The following is a 14737-nucleotide window of genomic DNA, read 5'->3' as shown; positions in this document are numbered from 1 at the left end:
ATTATTTTTATGATGCCTTACTACAAAAATATAACCTTCATGAAGAAGATTAATTTATTCAAAGGGCTAAGGTTTAAAAAAGTTTTTCATTATTCCTTTGCTTGTTTATAATGAAAACATCCTTGCTGCTTTTAGATAAGCCATCTGAATAGTTTGTTCAAAAGTACATACATCTGGTTCCAATGTGACACAGCGCTGAAATGCTTTGGCAGCACCTTCGTAGCCTTCTAAAGCAATGTATGCACAGCCCAAGGAAAACCATACACCTAGCTGGAGAGAAAAAATTAATGGTTACCTACAAACATGGATATTTCAGCACAAGAGAAATAATTTGCTCTGGGAGAACACACAATTCTTGTTGATTTATATCCATCTTCAGCTATGATAGTATTGTACTAGAAAAAATAGTATCCTGTAAGCTAATTAGAGAAAAACTTTAGGTTTGAAGTTTTAATTAATATGGATAAACAAAGGTGTAGACTGCATGAAGACCACTTGAACATTTGTGAAGTGCTCTTTAACAGTCCATTTGCATTTACAGAACAAAGGGATAGTTATGTAGGGGCTTGCATATTTTACTTTCATTTGTGAAAAATCCACATTCACTTTATACTATTGTAATTATGTCAAATGATACACTAGGAAACATTTTTCAAGGTAATCACATTTTACAAGAGACATCTCAAATGACCAAACAGGAACAGTTCAAAATTACAGTTCTTTCTACTTGTCAGAACATTGACCATCTCAAGTTTCTATTGCAATGTTTAGAGATAGAAATGGACTACAATAATGCCTTGCCCAGAGAACGGAACTTCACCAGTTCAGTAATCTTGCATTTAAAGTCTTTAGTTGTTACAACCAAATACCTCTCATCAATAAAGATTCAACCAGAGAGGAGAGCTCAGCACCTCCCTTCTCCATTCCCCCTTCTCAGGGAGCTGTAGAGAGCAATGAGGTCACTTCTCAACTTCCTTTTCTCCAAGTTAGACAAGCCTGCTTGTCTCAGGATGTTCCTTCCAGTCAGCCCTTTTTCCAGCTTTGTAGACCTCCTCTGGATGCTTTCAAGGACCTTCACATCTTTCTGAAATTGTGGGGCCCAGAACTGCACACAGTGCTCAAGGTGAGAATGGCAGACAGCAGGATAATCCCTCCTTTTGACCTGCTGGTTGTGCTGTGTTTGATGCATCCCAGGATTCACTGCCCTCTTGGCTGCCAGGGCTCACTGCTGGCTCACACAGAACTGCTATCCAGTGGTATGATGCATGGGAATGGTACAAAGCTGCACCAGGGGAGGTTTAGTCTGGACATTAGGAAACATTTCTTTCCCTAGAGGGCAGTTAGACCCTGGAACAAATCTTCCTAGAGGCGGTTGATGCCCCAAGGCTGTTAAGTGTTTAACAGGCATGTGGTCAATGCCCCTAAAAATGTGCTTTAACTTGGTCAGCCCTGAATTAGTCAGCAATTGAACCAGGTGATCATTGTAGGTCCCTTCCAACTGAAATAGTCTGTTCTACTCTAAATAGTATCAGATAATGGATAAATTACAGCAAAATACATTTTCATAGCTCTTTAACAGCAAGTTCCTGATTTGCCACATGGTTAATTCTCAAAGAGCTGCAAGCTAACCAGTATTACCTTTTATAAAAGTTTCATAATTCAGAAAATGATTAAACCCTAAGTACATTAACAGAACATTTTCTGACAGCATTACGCTTTTTAAATGCACACAGTCAAAACAAAACAGGACATTTTATAAGGTGTTGCAAAATCAGTCCAGGTACTACTACTCTACTGCAATAAATTCAGCCATTCAGCCATTTCTCCATTCTATATGCCAAGGTCAAAAAAACCCCTAAGTTTTTCTTGGGAAGTTTTTTGAGAAGGAAAGAGGTGGGGAAGAGGAAGATGGAAAAACAGGTTACATTAACTCCATATCGCACAACAACATATTACTTTTTGAGGTGTCTGTTTAATTTTTATATTCTCTTGTATTTTGGGTACTTTTTCTGAAGCAACTAACTCTGATAACTCAGGTTCTCCTTAGGAAATTGTAAAAAATATTTAAACACAAAAACATTACCTTAATTTTTTTAAATCAGGAATTTTACAGGGTTGAGGATAACGCTGTTGGCTCATAAACAAGCAGCTTTTACCTCTACAGACTAATTGCAAACTATAGCAAACATTCTTACAGTTCTCTCCACTTCAAACCCATTTTCCTGTCTCTAAAACTCAACTTATATCTGCTTATATCTGACTTAACTGCTATAAAATTTATAGTTAATCTGCTTCAAAGCTTCGATCCCAGCATACAAACACGTGACATTGATCTTTGTCAGACACGGCAGCCTGGTGGGCAATCTAATCTTCATGACACTGAGAAAAGAACGGAATAAACTTGACAATAAAGATATCCTTTTGCTTATGAGGGGTGTAAGTGGATGGCCCATTCCTGGAGCATGTGGATAAATAGGTGAAGATAGAATTAGCAACTACATCTGGGCTGGGCAAGCATGAAAACCTACTTCTCAGCATTGTCAACCTGTCACTTTCATGATTCATAAACTCATCAATCAAGGAGGAAATTCCATATGAAGAGAAAACCATGTTTCTCAAATTTCAGAGGACAATCCTAATAGTAAATAACCATATAGTCAATCTAATTTTTTAAGGCTCTTTTGTCCACCAGCACTCCCACATGGCTGCCATCTCATTAACTCTCCTTATATTCTTTTTAGGTCAGTAACTTCTGGACAGGAAAAGTGGGGGCAGAGACTGGAGCGATCAAGTATGAAATTGAAGGTTAGTTCCATCTTTACAGCTCACGATACAAGTTAAACAGTGCTTCTGTAAAGCCTGAGAGGAAAAACAGTCACTACATGTCTTATAAATCCAATGAGCAACAGCAGCACAGTCTCACTTCTGAACTGTGCAGGCTTTCACCACTGGAGAACTGACTGTGTGAGCTCTTTGACCTCTGGAATTGTTTGTCAAGCCTTGCAAGATGCTGACAGTGAAAGTACAAGAGAAATGTGTCTGTATACTAGAACAAGCAATTCTGTGAGCAGCAGTGCTAATGAACACAAGTTTCAGGTATATTTGAATTGCAAGGCTTTACTTTCTTTGTGGATTGCCCAAAGACTGATAGAGTGATTGGCTTATATAGCAAACACCTACCTCAAAGATCTCAACCACACTTGAGTGGCTGGCTAAAAAATACACAAGATTAAAGGAGGGTTGAGAGAGAATGATTTTATTCATTACATATTTTGGGGAATCACTTGATGCAGTCTAAAAATCTCTTCCTTCAGAAAGGTTTCTAATAAGCACAAAAAATTAGAATTTCTTTGTAACAGGGAGTCTTTGTTTACCTGATAAATTATTCCCAATTCTGGGAACAAGTGAATAATTTAATTGATTATTATTTTCCTTGGTAAAGTCCTTGCATTTAGAATCAATTTACAATTCACTCTGCTTTTGACCCACAAGAAGCTCTAGAATAGGAAACAATTTCTGCAGTCACAGAATACAGACAGAATTTAGGAGACGGTTATGTCAATCTGCACTATCTAGCTGCTCAATCTGTTTGTTTGAAACAATTCAACTGAATCTTAAAAAGAGCTTCCCTAAGCAACAAGAGGAGGAAATGTTCACTTTCCTATATGGACTGGCCTATTTTTCTTGGATTTCCTTTTATTCTACACTTCCTTTGGAAAGGATACAAAATAAAAAAGCATTTCAGCAGAATATTTCTCAATTTTGAGCCCTGTAGGCCATCTGCTGAAGCCCTTTATTATCTGGAAGTCCTGTTGATCTAAATAAAATTACTATCTGCGTAATATATATTTTGCTGACATTTTTGTTCATTTTACTTTCCATTCTAAAGATGTTTATAAGTTATCTGGAGTTCATCTGAATAAGACTGTGATTTATTGGAATAAAATATGTCAGTGAAATACAAAAAAAAGCTTCATGAAAATTACTTTAAAGGCTGGAGGCATTTAAAATTTTTTCTAAAGCAAATGTCCAGTTAGTCACATGGAACTTAAAATAGCAGCTTCAGCAGTGCTCTCTGAGGGGCAAAGAGCAGAAGGAGAAATACCCTGCTTTTGCATGGACCTAGAAATGGCTACGAGGAGCACAATTTATATACATAAACAACCACAAAGCTTTTTTAACTTCTGAAGATCTTCCACAGGGTGAACCTTATTGGGTTGGGATCTAGTGGCTGAGAAACTGAAACAAGATTACAAAAGCTGTCTGCAGAATAGCTTGCAAAGATCAGCAAGAGAAACCAGCCTCATCAAGAGAACTCTTTCCACTGTGGTTTCAATTTTGATGCATTGTTGTACTAAAAGCTACTGTCATCACAAGCATAACACAGTGCTTCTCAGTGACTCCAGAACAAGACAGACAAATGTTTTGGAACACTCAAAAAACATTTCTGTGAAATACAGAGATGAGAATTTCCAACTCAAAACCAGGGCAAACTCAGAGAGGGTGAAGGGAAACTTTCATTAAAATCTGCATTCCTCTTATAACTGCTTTGCTTTATAACTTGTTCATAATTTATTTCATGGTAATTATTAATTTGCAGTGGCTTCATCTCTTTGAAATTTCTTTGAAAGAGCTCTACAGGCAAAGATTTACCTGCATGCAAAGACCTGGATGTAAAAGGATGTCTTCATTTCATACTACCATTTTTAGCCAGTCTTCCAAGTACACGGTGAAAATTTTGCTAAGAATAGTAATAAACTCTAATTTTGGTAACTATGCCCAGAACTGTCTTTTAAAGAAGTGTCATCATGCAAAACTGAACATACAAATTAAAACCAAAGCCATATGTGATAATTTCCCAACCTGCATAGGGTTGATCTGCACTGAACGTTCAAAGCACTCCACACACTCCCTGAATTCCCGGTTGCGGAGATGCAGGAGGCCTTTGGAGCGCTGGGCGCGGGCGCTGCGGTGCCTGGAAAGCTCCCAGGCCTTGTCGTAATACTGGTGGTCTTTAAGAACATCACCAAGCAAACAATATAATCCCGGTGTCTCCTTCTTCTCCAACTCCCGCCTGAGTATTTCTTCCGCCTGTTAAAGAGCAAAGAAAAATCAACACATAATGAGACCATTTATTTTCAGTTAATTACCCTACCTGAACAAATACTGCTTTAGCACCTTGCAATCATCAGCTGGAGATTAAGAACTAGGGCTAGTGAGGAAACGGTATCTTCATCCAACACAGCACCAAAGAAAAAGACTAGAAAGAATCTGGTTCCAAACTGATGTTTAAAAAATACTTCAGCATAATATGGTGGTTTTTGGTTTAACACACCAAGGAAAATTAAACCATAAAACCAAGAAAGAGCTTACTCCTTTCTTTACTTCTTAGGTATGCATTCTGTCCCAAGAAGAAATATCAGTCCTGGACATCAAACCTACACCTAATTCCCAACAATGCAGTATCAGCACCATCAAGGTATATGCAATTCTAGAAGTTTATAAATTTTTACATGTCCTAGTAAGTACTCCTGCAACGACTCTCCTTCCCTTTTCTCTAATTGCTCTTTTCTGAAAATAATGATTTCCATTCTATTGTGTCTCACGTTGACATTCATACTGTTGGTTGTGGAAATGCCATGCTTTTATGTAAGATGCATAAATTCTATATTTATCTAAATCTTTGAAATAAAATATATTTGAAATATATACAGCTTTATGAAAAAGAAGGCACAGGCTGTGTCTTCCAGACATCTATTATGGGCTGTAAGAAACTTTCAACAGCTATTTTTCTCAGGGCCACTATCTTTGCTCTAACAATAAAATTATTGTTTCACTTTTAAACAAGAGACAGTCTGCTTTCTGTGGGTTTTTGAAAAGATAAATACACTGGACAGATGATCTGTTGTTCAGACGGAACCGTTACCTCAGTCCCCCACTGCAAAAATGCAACATACACAATTCAGATCAGTGTAATTTTTCTCTTAGAAAAGATCTACTTGAACCATCTAAACCAAGAAAGATCCAACACTGCCTGCCACAGAATTAAAGTTCAACATTGTAACTCCAGTCAGTCTTCTATCATAGCTCCTTTACCTAAAAGGAAACCTGCTATCATCTCTGCATCTAAATTATGATTGCTTTTCTTGCATAAGAATTGCTATCTTTGACCTTCGGATGATCTTTAGAGAAGCCAAGTTTTTTACTCCAATCAGTAGAATTCATCAAACCTATATGAAAATCATCTTTAGAAAAATGCTTGGTTTACCTTGTTTTGAAATATTTAATGCATAGCAATTTCAGCATCTAATTTTCTATTATTTTTGTAAAGTAACAGTAAAGTCCTACAAATATTTGAAGAGTACAAGTGTGAAGAAAAGTTTAGATTCCTAGAAGAATATTAAAAATTAGCAAAAATAGAATCCCATTAGGAAGAAAATTGGTGGCAAATTACAAGGAAAATAACTTGATGGCAAGTGTTTTTAAGTGCCTGTGAAGCAGCTCTCTAAAAAAAGTCAAAGAAGCTATTATTTAACATTTAGAATTAGCCCAGCCAAAGCAGTAGAAAAATCTTGCCTAACTAGAAGACTGTACTTACAGAATCCTAGAGTGGTTTAGTTTGGAAGGGAATTTGAGTATCATCTAATTCCAGCCCCCTTGCCATGAGCAGGGACACTTTCCACGAGACCAGGTTAATCAAAGCCCCATTCAGCCTGGCTTCCAGGGATTTGGTAAAGTGCAGTTTACTTCCTCTTAACTGCCTCCATTAGTTGCTATAACATACTAATAACACACATCACAGAGGATTTTTCTCTTCTAGAGCAGAGAGAGCTGATTTTTTTTGCAGTAACCACATTAGACACCAAAAGATAAGGTGGGTTTTTTTCCCATTCACATTGAGAAACAAGATTGAAATGTTGCTGTATAAGAAGATACGAGGTGAAAAGTGCACTGCAAGATGCATCTTCACCACTTCCTCTCTGCAGGGCACTCCCAGGCTCAGACTGCTATCATGTGGCAATGCCTAGATTAGAAAGACAACCACTCACTAATGGTGTTTCACATTTAAGAGCATAAAACCATCATGTTTTGGTCGAAGCTTACAAGAATTCATTGCCAACATAAATACTTCAGCACATAGATAAAACAGAGAATTAAATAAGCAGAAGTCTGACTTTTTCTTCATCTGATTAGCTATCTGATCACCTCTCTGCCATGTTGCAAACATTTTTATTACTTAAACATTTAAAGGCTAGTACAAAGATCAAACTAAAAGAAAACCCCTGTGTTATCAAAATATTTGCCTTGTACAAAACCAGATAAAACTCTAAAACTGGATTTCTCATTTTGCCTAGGATTTTGTGGGGGTGGAAAAAGGAAAGAGAAAAATCCTTTCTCCTAACCTTGTGGTAAAATGTTTTCAAAAAAATCACACTTAATCTTTGCTAGGAACCCTGCTGCTGCAAAACCAAATCTTTCCTTAATAACAAATAGTATCAAAAAATATCTTTCAACAGTGCATGTAATATAAGTAAAAGAAATGCAGCCACTAGACATTTATTCTTACTCATTAAAGGGATACTAATTATGAATAAGTGTGTTTATAACTAAAAATTATAACTAAATTTAGAAAGATATAATACGAAAATTATCAATTAAAATATAACTAAAAAAAAAAAGAAGCTGCATAATCCTCACTGACTGAATCAGGTGCATTTATAACAACACTGGTTTTTCACAGGACAGTCTGCACCAGAGTGCATGGGATTCAATACTAATCTCAAAAGTCAGTTGATTTAAACACAAGAAGATTTAGGTTCTTATCTTGTCTTCTAAACTACTATGAGAGGTATGAGAATTAAACAGGCAACACTTCACAAAAATGTCCAATCAGTAAAGAGGGGCCTAGTTTAAACAAGAGGTGGTGCCTTTTCATTACTCACTATGCAGACTCCTGCACACCAAGTTCACGATTAATTCTGCATCTGGCTTCCCAACCCTAAACCTCCACTTGCCATCCCATCCATGCGTTCCTATATTTTAATGTTATATATTTCCTAAAAGACCCTATTAGCCTCACTTTTCATTGATCTAGCAGTTCTACTGTTTTACACTTAATTCCTTTGCTAGTTCAAAGTATTTCCTAAAAAGTCATTTTTCTGCTTGCACATAATGTACTTGGCTAACAGAGAAGTAGCATGAAGAAGCAGAACAGAGGAGCATGGAAAAAGGCAGTGAGACAAAAGGAAAGCTCTCTGGTTTTCATTTCATCTTCCCTGTAATTTCATGCAAGATCCTGGGTGACACATTGACTCCTCTTTCCTAGCTTTGTAACCACATATAGGAATGCTTACCTGCCTTCTGTGACTGTTACTATATATAGTGAAACTAATCAAGTTCCTGAATGAGCTCATGCACTGATCAGTGTAGTACTGCTACACATCTGGGAAGCCATACCTGACTTTAAAGGTGAGCGTTTGAGATCTTGCCATAATTGTGTTTCCTCACTCAAATGTTTTGAGGTATCTGTGTCATGCAAGACAAGAAAAATAACCTGTAACACATGGTTTGCTGGGACATGTTGATCTAAAACCAGACTCTGTATCATGCTGTATACTCTCATGAGGTGATGGATTGGAGATAGGGTTGAAAACAGGCAGTTGTAAGATGGAATATCCATCTGATGCCAAATGGTAGGTCTCACTTATCTATCAAAGGTCAGCAGCTACCACGTTACAGAGCTCTTGCAAGGGAGAAAGGCCTTACTTCAAGTGGAAGAACTGAAAAGTCACATCTCTGGTTCACCCTTTCTTTTTCTTTTAGCAGGGAAATAGTACCATTGTTAGGTGGAAGAGACCTGTTACACCTCAGACAGAGTTGTCCAATGTTAATAATACTCTTGAGACCTCTGGGTACTTCTCACAGTTAAAAGAAGGGAGAGGGGCACTTTTCAACACCAGTTCTCACTACACACAGAGATGTCGCCTTTTGCAACAAGTCTGTTAAAGGGATACAATGAGTAAAATACTTCAGTGAGAAAGCCACAGCAACTATCAATATACTGTGCCTTCAGGTTTTATACTAGTTTTTTCTCCTTGTTATGTGCCATTTTGCTCATTACTTGGCACTCTTACTTTTCTGTTGACTCATGTAATAATATTAGTTTCGTCCTACTTTTGTTCAGGTTATAAAACAAATGAATATAGAGCCATATCTAGTAACAGTAACAAATCCTCAACAAAGTTTGCTAAATGTTAGTGACATCTTACTGTGCAAAATTTGTACTGCTACATGATGGCCCTGTTATAACCAAATGAATTACATATTTTCTAACAGCACAATGTGGAGCTTCATATGGCCTTACCTACATGCTCTGTTTCTTTATCAGCAGGTAATTCCAAAACAGGAGGAAACTTACTTACTTTCATGTGTAAGTACTCATCACATTGGTATTGATGATATTTAGCAGTTTTATTAAATTTTTCAGGATTTAAATTCAAGTTTTCTATATAAAAGCATTTTGGAATGAAAAACATTCAGAAGTTTATTAAAAAGATTTTTTTCTTTTGCACAGATATATGCTAAGCCCATTAATGAGTTGAACATCTAGTGGCCAACATACTACTCCAGTAGATTTTTTGTGCATTTCTACAAAAACAACTACCAGGTTTAAAAACATCAAAACACTTTTGGTAAATATGAGCAGTTCACACTCTGAACACTTTGCAATAAAGAACACAGATATTCATTCCCCTCGGTGCACAGCTACATGTTTCTAATTCTCTGTCATTTTTGGTCCAAACTAGCTTTCTTCCAGCAATTCTGTTATTTCATACTTACACAGCATTTTCTCTTTTTCAAAGCACAGCACAATCCCTCATTCTGAAAGCATTTCTAAGCAGTTTCCTGTGTCAGATATCCTGTCCTATTCTCTGAGTGCCATTTTCATAACTCCCTAAGGGCAGTTTGTGAATGTAACTAGGACAGAATGCATTTCCAGGAAATGGAAAATACTGACCTCTATTTCTCCACTGTACTGAGAAGATTGTGATATTAGCATGCTATCCCCAAGGCATCCATAATGTGGCACAGAATTTGCCAGCAAGACATATCTGTCAGTTTATAATGAATGAAATCTAAGCTTTGGTGCATGACTATTAGGAAAAAAACATGTAAGTATAAGGCATTCTGTTTTTTTTCTATCAATTGAAATTATCTATCTCCATTAAGCCTAAATTATATTGGAGCATAGTCTTTGTGCTTGTGGTATCGTAAAGGCACACGTACATCCATACATTTAATGCTACCATACACCAAACAGAGGAAAAGGAAGGGAAAAAAAGAAAAAACCCTCTTTTTGTCTGAAATTGGATATTTCTGAATATCTATATAAATTCTGAAAACACTGCTTGATAGCGTAAGTTCCTGATACAGCCTGTGTGAGAGTTTGCACCCAAAAGAGAACACAGTTAAAGTTACATACAAGTAGGCATTGCTTCCAGGTATGATTTTCTAAAGTCTTCCTACCATTGCTCTAATAGTAAAAGCAAAATAATCAACAATAGGAAGGCTAATATAGCCTGTTACCAGCAATTTTAAAGAGTTATGTCACTGATATACAGAGTTAGGTGATGGCTTTTAATTGTCTTTGGAGCTAATCACACACAGTAGTAACCGTGCTAAAGAAGTGATGGAGAAGTTCAGGAAAACATCAACACAGACTTAACAAGTAAAGTCTTTTAATCTTATACCACTTCTTGTCTCAAGTGTTTGCTTCTGTAATTTCAATATGTTAACATTAAGCAATTACACATATCAAACACTGATGTTACTCTATTTAAAGTGTTTTTAAAAACTACAGCTAATAGTTTGAAATCAAGTGTGAAAGAAAATTAATATCTCTTCCAGACAAAGTTTCAAGACTCCATCATGAATGACTGCTACAGCTTTCCAGAAATGCCCACACTGCTGTTTATCCAAAGTAGTTAATTGAATTATCCTTGAATATTTTCAAGTATTGCTATCACAATCTTCTTTGCATCTCAAGTTGCTTCTTATTTACCAACTTCTATTTCATGTGGCTATTACTCCAAGTCAATTCTTTAAGCATTCACAAGTTATGACAAGCTCTTAAGTGTCTATTTTTCCTAGGCAGATTTTCCTTTGATGACCCCCCCCCCCCCCCGTAAAAATGAGCGTCATTAGTGTTTTGCCAGCTAAAGCCAGACAGTCCTTCACCTTTCAGATGCTATTTCAAGATGGGATCTCAGCTACATGAAACATTTTTCTTACCTTTCCATGTTGTCCTGCTCTTTCATAGCAGATTACTGCATCTTCCCACATTTCCAGCTCCTCAAATATTTGTAAGGCAGAGCTGGTGCATCCCAGCTCAAAGAGTAAGTTTGCAAGCTGGCGCTGCAAAGATAAGAAATTCCAGGTAACTGAAAGTAGCAAATAATGCTGACAATTTAAAAATATCTTAGAGGCATTTCTGACATCAACAAGAAGCAGATAGATAATACAGAATTATTCTCCTGAAACTTCAGGTTGGAGCCTTGAACAGTGTATATACCTGAAAAACCCCCCACCAACTGAATAAAAATTGTTGTGCTTTGAACAATTTAACAATATAATGCAAAAATAGAAATGGACATGGCAAGAATGAATTGACAGAGATGAATTTCCAGCCCTTAAATGAGGCCCACGTGGCTGGAGAGCAGCTGCAGCAGGAAGTTGGGAATGCCGAGTGGGAAGCAGAGGCCAAAGAAGGGAATTAAAGCCCCTTCTAGCAATGCTTTGTCACTGCAATCTGCACCTGTGGAGAAACAAAGATGGAGAGAAAGGCTCTGATACAATTCTGTCCAGTAGCTGTGAGAAATCACTGTCCCAAACAGCCACTGCCAAAGGGTGTTGGTTTTTACACAAACCAATATTGAATTTGCGTTTAGGTTCAACTCCCTAGCTGAGTTTTCCTCACAGTTCAGTCAGCCTCTTTGTTATTTCAAATTCAGCTATTATTTCAGTGTACAAATGAAAATAAATGAGTAATGTCTTCAATTCAAAAACAAACATGTCATGTTTCCATGACTTTGAAAAGTCATCTTTGATCTTAGTTTTTTTAAGAGAAGATTAAAATTGCAAATAGGTCATAAACTTTGAAATAAGAGTAACATGCAAAATGTGTGACAGACAAATAGGTTTGAAAAATAAATGGGAGCATTCTGTGTATGGTCAGCTACTTATGCACCACACAGTTAACCTCTGCAGTGGACTTGGTGATCCTGAATGGACTCTGTGAAATTCTCCACATATGTTATGAACCTATCTTTATTGGTTTGGGTTCAGTATCTGTTGCAAATCCAAGGAGTTATTAGAGGGGAACAGACCAGTAGTAAAAAAAAAATTACATCTGGCTACAATTCTTTGATATAAATATGTAACAAACTCTGAAAACGTCTTTGTTAGCTTGATATTAATCACTTAGGAAAAAAGTTTTGTCATTGTCTAAAACTAATTCTCATTAATGTTTAATTAAATTTGCTCAGTTATATTTGGTAAAATTTATATATGCAATGTGTCTTCATTAGTATGACTAGAAGATTGAGTCATCTTTCATTATAAATCCTTATTTTAGCATTTCTATCTTTGGCTTAGAAAACTGGCTTGGATTGAAAATGCCACTCTGACAACTGGAAATGAAAACCATATTTGATGGTTATATTGCAAGTACATGTTGAAAGGTTATGTAGAAAATCTTGAGAATGATTGGTTAAAACAACATGCAGTGAGATTAGAATTCAAAAAGGAATAAAACACCATTAAAAATAAACCAACATGAATACCTTTGGAGGTATGCAATGTTAACAATTTTCTTGAGTTTGTTAAATACAGCATCATCAGATAAGACTTTAGTGTGTAGATTTCTGTTCTAGAAAATGAAGATGAACAGTGTAGTTATGGGTATAAAAAAATCCTGTCAGTACTAGTAAAAGAGGGGACTATCTCAAAAGAAAAGCTTTCTCAGCTCAAGTTCTTCAGTGTACTATTGATTCCCAACCCGTCTGATTTCACCATGATAACTTCCCAAAGTGAACCTTAAAAGATAAGAAAGATGCAGTAACAGTAGCATAAATAAATCAGTAATAAAAGGTAAGACAGTGGCAAGTTTATTTGGATAGGAAGTATGTTTGAAGTTTGCAAGTTTTAGTCTACTTTGTACTGGAGGAGAAAGGAAAGTGAAGAAGAATTGCACTAAAAAGCAATTACTCCTGCGCATGTCAGAAGAAGACATCTGAAAGCAGAGCACTGTAGAACTTGATGTCTCTCCAGAAACACCTGGTGTATGTTCAGTTATGCCTTTATTTCTACAGAGTTTCAACTCAAAAGTCGCATCACACTCACTTGACTTTGGAGTGATGCAGCAACAAAGATAACCACCACCGACTTTTAAGTAAAGATTGAAATGGGATTATTTCACACCTGTATGGCCCAATGTGGAGGCACCTGACAACAGTAGAAAATCTTCATGCGTTCAGACACCGATGTATTTGTATTTTCAAACTGGTCTGCAAGTGCCTGTAAATGCAAAGTATATCCTGATTTAGAATTTACTCAGATTTAATCAACCTAAACCCCCCATAAATTCAAAGTATTCAGAATTCTAGGCATTTTTGACATACTGGAGAAATTATAATCAACTATAATCAATTCCAGGAATAAGAATCAAATTTAAAATCCCAAGTAAACACTTATAGAGTCAAACTGCATCAACTACTGCAGTGACTCTGCCTAATGCATTTCAGTTCTTAAGCTAGTTTTCCCCTAAGACAGAATTGATGTGCTTTAGGCATGACATTTCTTGTTTAAAAAAGAAAGACAAACATATTAAAGTGGACCACGGTTTTGGAAACAGTTCTAATACAGAATAAATTATTGTGACTTGGCATACAATTAAATTCAGGCTATTTTCTTTCTTTTGGTGGAGTTTTGGATTGTTGAAATATTTTCTTCTGAAGTCCTTTGAAAGAGAATGGCAACTTTCACAGAGAAAAACTGCACCACTATTTTTTTCTATGAAAATCCACTACAAAGTTATTTATATCAAAATTCAATAGCAAAAAACCCTACAATAATAGAGGCTATAGCCAGAAAGGTGATTAGAAATTTTAAGGTAAGGGAGAAACTCTCTTCAAATGCCAGTCACCATCAAGTAGCAAATTCAAGGACAGTGTATAAATAAGGGAATATTAAGTTACTTGTGTTCACATGATTCACCTATCAAACTCTCTTTAATAACTCAAAGACTTACACATGGTGCTACACAGGTCAGAATTTTCTCAGTTTTCTGAAAATGAATGCAAAGATTCCCAAGCTAAAGGAAAAAATTGATAGGATCACTTCTTTCCCTCTCTTTCCCAGCTGTTGATATCAATAATGCAACTGACAGCTGCATAAAATCAATTCTGTGATTCAAACTGCTAAGCATCTTGTAACTGTTATTGATGTTAATGGAATTTATTAAGTGGCTTCATTCTTTTAATAAGAAAAGAAATCACAACTTGGAGCAATAATTTAGGCTCTAAATTGATGCTCAACCTCCTAATTTTAAATACTAATATTTCACGTATTTCATCTTATTCACATTCTTTTTCATAAAATTATCTCCAGAGGCCTGTTCCTACAGATTATCCAGAAACCTATGCCAAGCAAATGGCTGAGCTGTATTTGCAGTAAGAAA

The 14737-nt window shown here is 36.3% G+C and overlaps 1 protein-coding gene across 1 annotated transcript in view; it reads right to left on the bottom strand.

Moving 5' to 3' along the window:
- TTC27 (tetratricopeptide repeat domain 27) overlaps positions 1 to 14737 on the bottom strand; it is a 113457-nt gene that overhangs the window by 19381 nt on the left and 79339 nt on the right. The window contains exons 11-14 of the mRNA XM_071429905.1: positions 13480 to 13575; positions 11293 to 11415; positions 4864 to 5091; positions 172 to 270 (exon numbers count right to left, since the gene is read on the bottom strand). Coding sequence (XP_071286006.1) covers positions 172 to 270; positions 4864 to 5091; positions 11293 to 11415; positions 13480 to 13575 — 546 coding nt within the window. The remainder of the gene's footprint in view (positions 1 to 171; positions 271 to 4863; positions 5092 to 11292; positions 11416 to 13479; positions 13576 to 14737) is intronic.

The sequence above is a fragment of the Agelaius tricolor genome, unplaced genomic scaffold, assembly GCF_023055355.1.
Source record: "Agelaius tricolor isolate 1412-34295 unplaced genomic scaffold, bAgeTri1.0.p SCAF_1, whole genome shotgun sequence".
NCBI classification, from domain to species: Eukaryota; Metazoa; Chordata; class Aves; order Passeriformes; family Icteridae; genus Agelaius; species Agelaius tricolor.
The sequence above is the reverse complement of the archived record's forward strand: the minus strand, read 5'-3'. Positions and strand labels throughout refer to the sequence as shown.